Source organism: Centropristis striata, chromosome 14 (genome assembly GCF_030273125.1).
Source record: "Centropristis striata isolate RG_2023a ecotype Rhode Island chromosome 14, C.striata_1.0, whole genome shotgun sequence".
NCBI classification, from domain to species: domain Eukaryota; kingdom Metazoa; phylum Chordata; class Actinopteri; order Perciformes; family Serranidae; genus Centropristis; species Centropristis striata.
The window spans coordinates 31383886-31396169 of record NC_081530.1 but is presented as its reverse complement, the minus strand read 5'-3'; the positions used below and the strand labels follow the sequence as shown (position 1 = coordinate 31396169).

General features: G+C 41.3%; 1 protein-coding gene across 3 annotated transcripts in view; it reads left to right on the top strand.

The window, feature by feature from the left end:
• Positions 1–211: 211 nt before the first annotated feature.
• The window catches only part of fam131ba (family with sequence similarity 131 member Ba), a 92428-nt gene continuing 80355 nt past the window's right edge, over positions 212–12284 (top strand). For 2 of the 3 annotated variants that reach the window (XM_059350418.1, XM_059350417.1), the window contains exon 1: positions 212–366. In XM_059350418.1, coding sequence (XP_059206401.1) covers positions 339–366 — 28 coding nt within the window. In that variant the 5' untranslated portion in view covers positions 212–338. The remainder of the gene's footprint in view (positions 367–12284) is intronic. The other variant, XM_059350419.1, reaches the window with a different exon arrangement.

Below are 12284 nucleotides of genomic sequence, written 5' to 3'. Positions count from 1 at the left end.
TCGACAATGACTGGGGGAAACAGGAGTGTGTGACGACGGCAGAGAGAGAGAGAGAGAGAGAGAGAGAGAGAGAGAGAGAGAGAGAGAGAGAGAGAGAGGAAGCGACGCGGATGACACGCACATACACACCCTCTCTCTCTTTCTCACATACGGAGGAGAGGACATTAGAGAAGAAGAAGAAGAGACAGAGAGAAGGAGGAGAAGAAGAAGAAGCAGAAGAAGAGGAGGCGAGGGGAAAGCAGCAGCAGAGAGAGAAAGAGAAAGAGATCCGGGGAGAAATGCCCGCTGGACGGATGGATTTTATTTTCCCCGAGCTGTACGAGCCTCTGTAAGACACCATGGGCTGCATAGGATCCCGGCAGATCAGTAAGAACACGCTTTATTTCTGCCATGTGGATGGATGCATGCATGCATGGAGGGAATTAAAGATAGAGGAATGTGTGTGTGTGTGTGTGTGTGTGTGTGTGTGTGTGCGTGCGTGCGTGCGCGCCTGCAGGGCGGAGATGTTAAAGAAAAGGGTCAGAAGAAGAAGAAGAAGAAGCTGGAGCAGAAATAAACCTCCAATACTTTTAGAATAATCCTGCAGGGAGTTGCAGCGCTGCAAATGTCGTTTTCTGCTGTCACATAAGGAGTCTGATTTTGATTTTGAGGTGTGTGTGTGTGTGTGTGTGTGTGGTGTCTGGATAGTTTACTACAGGGATTACATGTCAGGGTGTTTGCATGACTGTGTGTGTTTGGAGTGTGTGTGTCGGAGCGGAGAGGCGGGACAGACAGGCAGCAGGATGTGAGCGGAATAAGATGCGGCTTGACGTCCTCGTGTCCACATGGATGACACCGGGAGAGCAGTGTGTGTGTGTGTGTGTGTGTGTGTGTGTGTGAGAGAGAGAGAGAGAGAGAGAGAGAGAGAGACAGAGAGAGAGACCTCCGCCTTGACATAAAACTAAGGTCATTGCATGCTGGGTGTCTGAGAAAATTCCCTCTCTCTCTCTCTCTCTCTCTCTTCCTTCCCTCCTCCCCTCCATCCTTTCCTTCCTCACCTCTCCTCTCTCTTGTCTCTCGCTACTGTGCGTCATGCAGCGACGTAATAAACTGAAGACGCAGGCAGTGCACACCGGGTTTCACAAACACACACTCACACACACACACATGCGCGCACGCACAGGAAGCTCGGGGCACGGCTCGTGCAGGATGAGTCAGAACCGGGCTCGGTAAACTCAGGTGTGAGTCTGAGCAGCTCTGCACATGTAGGTCAATTCTGCAAAGTCAACGGCAGCTTCACGCAATCTGTGAGCTCCAGTGGTTGAGAGGAGCGTCGTTGACGTGATGCATTAACTTAAACTCTTTAACCTTTAAGTGCAGCTGACATTAAGACTGGAATAAGCATCGCTGCTGAGGAAACAGTAGCCTACAGGATGCCTTTCCTTTGTGTTTCTCTTGATTTGTGAAGGATACTTCTTTGGTGAGAATTAGAAATCACCAAATATGAAGTCTAGGGGAATGGATTTACATGATTGTGTGTGTTTTGTAGCTGTCTTGTGTTATATTCAGGGCATAATGTGGAAATCAGGAGGTCCTGCAGCACAGAAAGGGGAGTAGAGAAGGAGAAGAAGTCATTAAAACTCAACAGTGCCTGGAGTACACTGGACAATATGATGTAGTTTGCATGTTTTATTTGTTTGTGTTGTTTGTAGCTGGTGGTGCTCTTTCAGTGTTTGATGTTCATGCAGTTTTATTTTGAGGTGTAGTACACAGCAGCCACCACCAGAGGGCAGCCTCAAAGCAGTTCAGCTGAGAAACAAGGCGACTTACAGGACCAGAATGACTCTGAAATTGTTTGGGAGTATTTTGGGGTTTAATCTTTATTATCAAGATGAGTCAGGTAACAATGACCGAGCTGCTTTTGGGGCTATTTTATTTTGCAAGTTTAATGATCTACAGTACTGTGCAAAAGTTGTAAGCAGGTGTGAATAAATGCCGAGAAGAACTGATGCTGGTTTGAAGGCAAAGGGTGGTCACGGCAAATACTGATTTGATTTTGATTTTTCTTCTGTGCACTCACTTTGCATTTTGTTCATTGATAAAAATAAACTAGTACCATTGCCTGCTTAATGCTTTTGCACAATACTGTGCCTCTGGAGAACGACACCGCTGCTCTGTTTATCTGACTGCTGACAAAGACTCGGAGAAGTTTGACGAGTTTTGTTTTGTTTCCGTCCAGTCTGAAAGAAGTGTGTTTCAGACGGGTCAACAGTGTTGTAAAGCTGGTCTCAGCTTGGTGGAAGAGATAAACCTGAATTCAGAGGGTCGTACGGTTTTATTTGCTGTTTAATGAGATAACATGGGTGCAAGAAAGTTTCCTCTCTTTACAAGAGCTTGTGCAACTTGAAAACTTGAATGAATCTCTCAGCATAAACCGTATACCCCAATGAAATATAGGAAAGGTGTGACACCAAAGCCTACCTAGTGATGCATTAAATGTACGCTATTGAAAGTAAAATACTCATATTTACCACAGATGATTACAACATAATGCATGTTTTTTAAGTCGTTTTGGGGGCTGCACACAATGTTTCTGAGGGCACTTTAAAAGAAAATAAGTTGGGAATGGTACTTAACCAATGCTACAGCAGAAATACATCTCATACCAGTACTCTCATACTACACACAGCTACTGTATGATGTGCCAGTCACCAGCTGCTGCTGCCACTCACAGGCCTGCAGCTGAGACGCTGTTCCTGCAAACATATCTCTCCTTTTAAAACGGCAAAATTAACATACATTTAAAAAAAAAAAGAGTCTTTGAAGAAGCGAGGACCAGAACAAAATGTCCTGGCTATCCAACAATGTCCTCGATCTCAAGGTCTAAAACTGGTCCTCACAGAGACACACACACACACACACACACACACACACACACACACAGAGCTTTAAATCTTCTCCAGAAGCCTCTTCACTACAGACACTAAGACCCGAGAGACGCACTTCAAACTGTCCTGCTGTCTGTTTCAAGGAAAGCATGGTCACTCCTCTCTGTGTGTCATCATTTCCCATTAAGTGAAGCGTGCAGCTGGTGCCTTCACATGCTCATGTATGCACACACACACACACACACACATAGACACACGGTGCCAGAGGACGATCACCTTCCTCCGTCTTTTAAAGGCTCCATCAAAGCCTCATCAGCTCCTTTATGAGGACAAATCGAGGCAGCTGGAGGATTTCAATAAATAAAGGGAGGGGACTGTTGACCTTTGGTTGTCATTGAGCCGGGCGGGCGGACGGAGAGGGACGGAGGTGGTTTGTGGGGACGGAGGTGGTTTGTGGGGACGGAGAGACACAGAGGAGGGTTTTCTGTAAGAAGGATCCTGTGGTGCAAAGAGCCAAAAAGCGTCCCAGTGTTTTTTTTGGTTTCATAAGTGGGTGTGTTCCCCTTTGTGTCTCTCCTCTCATCTTATCTCCTCTGGCTGTCTCTCTGCCTCCCTTCCTCTCCTTCTCTCTCCATTATTTGCGGTGTCAGAAGTAGATCAAAGCATATTACGCTGGCTGTGTGCCGGGCACGTTATCTCACTCCGGTTGATATTCTCATTTTTGTAAACGTGTTCTCCAGACGCTGCGAGGAGTGAGCCGGGAGCGAGGTCGGCTGGGTCTGCGGCGAGGCTCCGGGTTCTCTTTATAAATCAGGACTAAACACAAGGGAGACGCAGCAGTAAAGTGAGGTGTTGTTCAAGGAGGGCAAGGCAGGGAAAAAACAAAACAGGTTGTGAAAAAAACATCCGACTTCTGAAGCGGATCAAAGGATTGTCGCTAACCTGACAATCCTGCACCTTCATGCAAATGTTTGTTTTGCTTCGTGACGTAGTTCAGGCTGTTTTTAGTGTCTTCCTTGTTGTGTTTTACATTTCTAGCAGCAGCAGAACAGGAACACCTACAGAAACTAACAGAAAATCTACTGTCCGGTTAACTAGTGCAGCGTAGGGCAGGGATGGGCAACTTAAATGCTGCAGGGGGCCACTGTTTTTCGTCAACACTACCACAGGGCCACATATAGGAGCGTGCACTTAACCAGATATGATGAAACTGCAATTTTAAATATGTTTACAGTGCAGTAACTTCACATATTTCATGCTCAAATGCATGTTCAACAGTATAAATAGGAATACAAAATGTTTGAAGCAAATAAAAAATAACAACTTACTGTGATTTCTTTTTTTATCAGTGCAAGAACAGCAGACTAACATTAATTGCAAGAAGTAATTTTGTGCATTTTTACATTGCACTTTTAAGATTTCATGCTCAAATGCATGTAGTTGTACTGAGGGCCACTTCAAGTGAGGGTGCGGCCGTATGCGGCCCCCGGGCCTCCAGTTGCCCATCCCTGGCGTAGGGAAACCTCATCACAACAGAGATGAAGACAGCTTTCACAGATGGATGTTCATGACCTTATCTGGGACACAGTGGCAGCATTGTTGGGAGCGGTGCATTGAAGAACTGAAGGGAAACAAACAACTAATCTAGTGAGGAAGTGGTTCAGGTACTGAGGACATGAGAGCTGCACTCTCCTAGATAGAAACATTGATGTGAACTAGGGATGGCAATAATTAATGGATGATCGATTAATTAAGAATTTGGTCGATCATGTGGAATTTTTAATCGATCTGTGTATTTTTTTATTTTATCTCTGACTGTGTATCAGTATCACTGAACTGAAACACGCCGAGCGTTCACTTCTGCGGCCGTACGTCATTAAACCAATGAGCTGAGAATTAAGTTGGATAAAGCTACAGTTTGCAAAATGAAAGTTGCAAAAACAAAAACACAGAAATACGAGAGGATTAATTTGAGCAAAACTAGCTTACTGTATCAAACCTTGCTAGCATTAATTACTGCGTTTAATTTTATACAAAACTTATTTAAACACAAAACACATTTAAATATGAAGATTACTGTGAAAACTAACCTCATGCCTCTTCGGGGGCTAAAACATAAAACATTGAACTCCTTGACGTTTTCTTTACAGTTTAATCTCACTGAGTTAGTTTTATAATTGATAGGATCAAGTCTCTTTTCGTCCTTTCAAAATAAGAGCGTCCATTATCAAAACAGGCTGTTGCACGGTATTGTATATATATCTTTTATTTTGCCCATGTATGCATGTTTTTATACATGCATGTATAAAAATCACATTTATACATGCATAATTTTTGTGTGTTTTTTATTTTTTTGTGTGTTTTTTGTGTTTCAAAATGTTGATCCAGTAAGTCAAAATGACAAAATAATAGTCAGGTGAGGTTGAGCTGAAAAAGATGATACCGGCATGGCATGGTGATCATTACTTAAGTTGTATATACAGGAAGAATGAAAAAAAGAGTCAAAAACCAACATAATAGCTGGACATTTAACAACAAGACAACTATACTAGTAATCTCTTCTCTGCTGCGATCACCAAATGCATCCACTGTCTCTCTCACACTGCTGCTCTGATACAAACGTCACAGATTGCTCTTAAACTGGGCCTCGGTGATTTTCTCAGCGGGCGGCGGCTGCCTGGACGCCCTTGGTGAACCTTCGCCAACGCAGGTTGTTTTAAGCTGCGAACAAATCAGCGATGCTTAAAGGAAAAACGTCACTCTTAGAATGACTGTTTGCATATGAAGCCCAACCTGTTACCATGAACTCTGGAAGAAAAGGTTTTTCTCCCATGCATCTGTAATAATAACAATACAAGGTCAGAAAATGCTAGTCAGAATGTGCCTGAAAAGCCTGTTAAATTATAGACAGTTTATATATACTGTACCTATAATCCTTATTATTATGTACTGAGATATCAGCTACTGAGGGTCATTTCCCTGCACAGAGCTCAAAACAAAAGACCGATTAGGTTTTTTTAAAGTGGGTTTAACGATTTACCAGCTCAGGTGCGATAAAAGAAATCATCGAAACCATAAAGTAGAAGATAGGGCACATTCGTTCTGCCTCATTCAGAGTGAAAATAATGGTTTATATTCAGGAAACAAGCAGCTTTAGAGTGCAGAAGAAAAAGACTGATGCAACAACCAAACCTCTGCATCCAGAAAGACAAACGGTGACAGATGCAGACAGAGCATCATCATCTGCAGTGAGAGGGACTTCTTAAGTGTTTTAGCAAAATCAATAAACTGTTTTTATAGTTGGATAAAACCCTCCTGCTACAGTTAAAGGACCAGAATGCCCCGAAAAATCCGGCCGGAGTATTGAACTGGAGTGTTGCGAGGATGGAGAGACACACTTACTCCCTGCAGAATATTTCCTGCTGCGTTTCTTGCGAGGCGCATCTATTCTTATATTAGGCCTGAGCGAGAGCGGCTGCTGCTAAAAATAGATCCGGGGTAAAAGAGGGAGGTCAATGAGAAATGGAGGGAGGGAAAATGTTACAGTAAATATGGGTCAACAGCTCTCTCTCTTCTTCTTCTTCTTATCCCATTCAGGGACTTCAGAATCAAAGAGTCTTCTCTCTTGTTATTTGTGGGTTTCATTTGCATTGTTTTCCAGTTTTTTCTATTACCTTGGTGATGCTGCAGCAGCTCCACAACGGTTCAGGTTGATGGATTGTTTCTCTCAGCTGTGGGTTTCCTTTTGAGTGGCATTTAACTAAAGCACCACTGCCTACAGTTACACTCAATTATCCTCCAGCTGCAGCAGAGTTGATGTTCAGCAGTCATCACCAGGCTGCAGGACGGACACGTCTCTCTGGAGCTGCATCTCCAGCAGAGGTGATGACTTCTGCACAAGCTTGCACCAATAAAACCTGCAGAAGAAGATGGAGGTTTGATGAGCTTAAAGCAGGGATGGGCAACTTAAATGCTGCAGGGGGCCACAATTTTTCATGTTCACTACCACAGGGCCACATATAGGAGCGTGCACTTCACCAGATATGATGAAACTGCAATTTTAAATATGTTTACAGTGCAGTAACTTAACATATTTCATGCTCAAATGCATGTATAACAGTATAAATAGGAATACAAAAGATTTGAACCAAATAAAAAATAACCACTTACTGTGATTTTTTTCCGTGCAAGAACAGCAGACCAACATTGTTTGCAAGAAGTCATTTTGTGCATTTTTACACTGCACTATTAAGATTTCATGCTCAAATGCATGTAGTTGTACTGAGGGCCACTTCAAGTGAGGGTGAGGGCCGTATGTGGCCCCCGGGCCTCCAGTTACCCATCCCTGGCTTAAAGGCTGCTCACAAGCAGAGCGAGAGAGTTTCCCAGCAGATTTATGAACGCTTCACCTGGAAAACAAATCTGTCCTGCTCTGCAGAAGAGTCTAGACTGTGCCTAAATATATCTGTTCAGTGGATAACCTCTCACAGTTCCACATATTAGGGAACTTAAAGAACTGACACCGTTTAGTCTGTGAGACGCCATTCGACCAAATGGTGTAATTTCAGCCTTGAAAGGGAACAATTACTACAAAGCTCCTGCACATCAGGGAGTCTTATAAACAGGTGTGTCGGATCGATACCGCCTCGTTCTGACTGGGAAAGAAACACAAAATCCTGCACACAGTCCATCATTTTATATTTAATGTGTCTGAAGGTGAGTTGGGTTCTTTTAGTCTTGGAATAGAAAGATGACAAGATTTGATTTCACCCTTTCAGGCATAATGTGGTTGAATTTATATGGGACTTACGTACAAGATGAAGCTGGCCGGCCACCGGTAGTGTTTAAAGGCAGCGTAGAGGGACGAGCGGTCAGGTTTGGAGAGAGGTGTCACCTGTCAGAGAGCTCAGCAGATTCATGACGCCACGGCCTGAGAGGTTTGATGATGGCTCTGAACATTACCTCAGCTAAGGAGGGGAAGCTCAGTTTGTTTGTCTGTCAGCAGGATTATAGAAAAACAACAAGCCCGGTTTTAAGGGTGTATGTTAGGACATGGAAGAACCCAGTTTAATTCGGAGCAGATCTGAATCACAGGACAGATGCACAACTGTTTTTTTTTTTACTTCATTAACATTGTGAGCTAGGGCATTAGTGGTGCATTCATGGGGTGTTGGAATAATTGGAAAAATTGGTTTCCAACTACAGAAATTCTAGAGAATATTCCCCCAGGTCGGAACGTTTTAAGAACTTGATCCTTAAAATGACCATCTGAATATCAATTACTCACCCAGTGTTCCCTTGAATCCCCAAGAAAACTGTTTTGCTTCTACCATGAGCCGAGAATCTGAAAACAGAGTCAAAAACAGCAAAACTATATCAAAACTTCTGTTTACAAACAGAACAATGCAGTATAATCAAGTCTCATTTATCCAGTCGTTTGCTCAGTACATGCAAAAGAACATGCATTTTCTGAAATCTTACTGTGAAAAACACTTACCATAGACACACTACACGTCTGTGCAAGTGCAGAAGAAGAGTCGTGCCTGCTTTAAAAAAAATGGATGTTTTGATTTAGGTTTGCTGTTTTTAAAGGAGGCACCTATTGACTTCCATCCATCGTGAATGAATGTCCATGTAAGAACAAGTTTTATAACGTAACACTGAGTGAGTAATTCATGTACAAATAGTCATTTTAAAGGTAAAGTATTCCTTTAACACAGCGAAGGAGGGCATGCCTTGGTCTGTGTTCTTTTAGTTGAACAAGAATACTGGGAATCAATAGGAACACTCCAATAAAATGAATTACTTTATTAATTTGAACCCTCCAGTTACAAGCATGATACCTAACCTGTAGGCCACGGACGGCCCAAAACTGTGCATTTATAACCATTTTTGCAAAAGAAATATCTTGAATTTCAAAAAGATCCACATGCAAGAACTATAGTTCAGTTTCTAACCTTAGTAACAGAAAATACTTACTTTTTAGCTTTTTCTGTAGCTGTCAGCAGCATCTCTTGGTCTTCCTCAGTGGATGGAGTATGTCATGTGGTAACCGGTGGTCATTTATGGAGGAAGTAGTTATGAACCTCCATCAGCACCACAGGGCCCAATCTGAGGTCTGGTGATGCAGCTGAGGAACACCAAGAGATGCTGTTAAAAGTTTCTTCAACTATGTGGATTGAGAAGGTCTGGGAAATTTATCACATGGAACAAATAACTTACTCCTTGAGGCTTCAAAAATATATATTTGTTAACAAATTGAGACCTGCCATGACCATATTAATGCAATAATCTCATGTTACCTTTATTTTACTTTATTTCACTTAATTTAATTTATTTCCATTTACAAAGTTATTATTTAATTACTTATTGTTTGTTTGTATTACTTTTGTTTAACCATATCATTTATACATATTTGACCTGATGTATATGCTTTAATATTGTTTAAGCAGATCACAAATGAAAAACAGCAGACTAAAAGTGAATTTGTATATATATGTTTGTATAAGCTGCAAAAATTGAACTAAAATTTAAGTTTAAAAAAAAACGTTTCTTCAACTCAACTGTGAAGAAATATTTGTGCACGGCTCTAATTTCCAGCTGCAACGAGCAACACAAGCTGAAACCAGATGAGATGTGGGAGCTGAAAACGGACGCTAAGGGCATTTTTAAAGATATAAACTGTAAACTGAAGCCTTGTGGTTTGTCTTCATGCAGGGGAAGCGAGCTGCTCCGAGGCGTTTTCTGTCCACTGACTTCTGTATCATTCAAAATGAGAATAATGCAGAAAGCAGAGCTGCTCCTCTCTGAAGAGAGTAAACACGTTGGAGGTGATTTTGCCGTCTCAGTCTGCCGTCATCAGAGCCTCTGAAAGCCTGAGCCTTTTTGTCTGCAACAACAGCTTCCAGCAACTGCTTTCACTCCAACAGATCTCCTTCCAAATGGAGCCAGTGGCAGCGAGGAGGTTGTGTGAGGCTGCGTGTCTCCTCTGCTGCTGCTGCTGCTCTTTTGTTTACAATAATTGTGCTGATGTAGTGGAGACGGGTGCAGCTGGAGCTGGACGCTGCGAATCAGAGAATCACACACGAGGACGGGGCTTCATTCAACATCAAAACGTCTTTATTGTGCTTTTAAAATGCAGAAAAAAAGACACAAGGTGACAGAGAGAAGCTCAGTGGGACTAATAGCAGGTGTAATCACTTCACAGCCGAGCTGTTGTGAATCTCTTTGGCACTAACTGTCATTTAGAGCATAAAAAAAACTGTTTCTGTTCTTTGCTGGCTTGTATTTACTTCACACCTAAGTTTACAGTTATAGTGAGTGTTTGGCTGCTGTCAAAACATAGTTCATCTCAACACTCAATAAATGTATTAATATTATTATAATTTATTTAGTAAGATGTCTTAGTTTCTAAAAAAAAGACACAAAATGACAAAAAAAAGACACAGAATTACTAAAAAAAGACACAAAATGACTGAAAAAACACTAAAATACTTAAAAAAGACTGAAAATGACTGGAAAAACACAAAATTATTAGAAAAAGACACAAAATTACCAAAGAAAGACACAAAATTATTTAAAAAAAGAGACAATTAATAAAAAAAAGAGACATAACATTTCCACTTATTGCGGTAACAACAGATAATAAACGGTCCGGTAGCAGCTGCCTTTCTTTTTGTTGACGTCGTCATAGAAACAAGTGAAACAAAGCTCCAGCTTGCGCAATAAAGGGACCTTCCACACACAACACGGTAAAGTGCCATTCATATAAAACTCACATTAAACTTTCATATCAAGGTGGGGGCCACAAAATATCATCACGAGGGCCGAAATTGGCCCGCGGGCCGTGAGTTTGAGACCCATGGTTTACACTTAAAAAACAACTGGTGGATGAAAATAAGCCGATATTCACAAAATAGTGGAGAAAAGTAAAGAAAAGAGACAAAACTTAACTTAAAGATTAAAGCTCTGTGTTGTTTGCATTGCATGTAATGTTTATGGACCAATATTGATGTGAAATGTGGAGATTGTTCACACGTTGTCCTGTGAGTGGAGGAGGAGGCCGATATAACACGTATTACCTGAATGTTTCATCCAGGAGTGTCTCCTCTCCTGGTGTGAGACGCTGTGAGATCAGTCTGTACATTCAGCTGCTGGTTCGGCTTCACAAGTTACCCAGAAATGATTCAGTCCCACTGCAGTCAGATCTATTGTTTTATGTGATGCAAAAGCTTCTTTGTCGTCATTGAAACAATTCTGCTTTTTCCTATTTTATAGCAAGATCTTTTAACCCTTAGATGAATGAGTGACTGGACCCTGAACTCTTGCATAAGTGGGTCAAAAATGACATTAAAAAAATGTGCTTTTATGCCACTTTTGCCACATTTTTGTTAAGAATAATAACTTGTTTTATACTCAAAAGAATGATTTAATGTATCAAATATTTATATTTTAACCTTTTAAAAACATTTTTTAAAACATCACTTTTTCCCCCGGTGGATGTATTTACTTAGTGTTACCGTAAGAACGTGTAAGACCCGCCATCAAAATAAAAGCAGACACATTTCAAAATAAGAGCATATGGATGTGTTCACAGAATCCACCACAGAATTTACAAGAAGACTGTTGAAATATGACGCCTTGAATAAAACATATAAGAATAATTTATTAAAATATACAATGATTAAGATGGAATAGTGGCATTAGAATGTGCGAGAGGCACCAAATTTAGGTTTTTAGGGCAAAATAAATCTCCGGGGGAAACATGCAACCAGACCCCCTTTACTTTGTTTCATCATCATAGTCTCAGAAAATGCTGCGTGAAACACTGGTTCTAAAGCTTGTTTTGCATTCGAATGTCATATTTTATACTTTCTAAATTGCTGATTTACTTGCGAACACCATCCAGGGAACAAATAACCCTCTACCCCGCTGCTGAAATAAATCCTGGAGGAAACACTGCATGAAATCAATAACATGTATTTTGAGGAATAGCTGGAATATGAAATGATATCAACTTCTTATTCTGAAGATATTGCAAGAAAATGACCTCACCGGGTGGTGGATTTTTGACCCACTTATGTGTCTAGGGGTTAAAAAAGCTACCTGTGAAAATAAAAACTCAGGGATTTAGTCACCTCTGAGAGCAAATCATGAATATTTTGTCCACGTTTCAACCCCGAAGCCCTTAATTAACAGATTTCCTGCTTCAGCATGGTCATTATTCAGCGTTGTGTAGCTCAATGAGCAGAAATATTGCAGCCGAGGTTAGCTGCTCACCCACAATTTACATGCTCACAGTGCTGAACAAAAAGATTTAATGAAACAGAAATGTGAAGAAGAAGTTGCACAGATTCACCGTCATCAAATATTAATACCACGAGGATATAAATAATGAAATGTAAACATCCCAGGGAC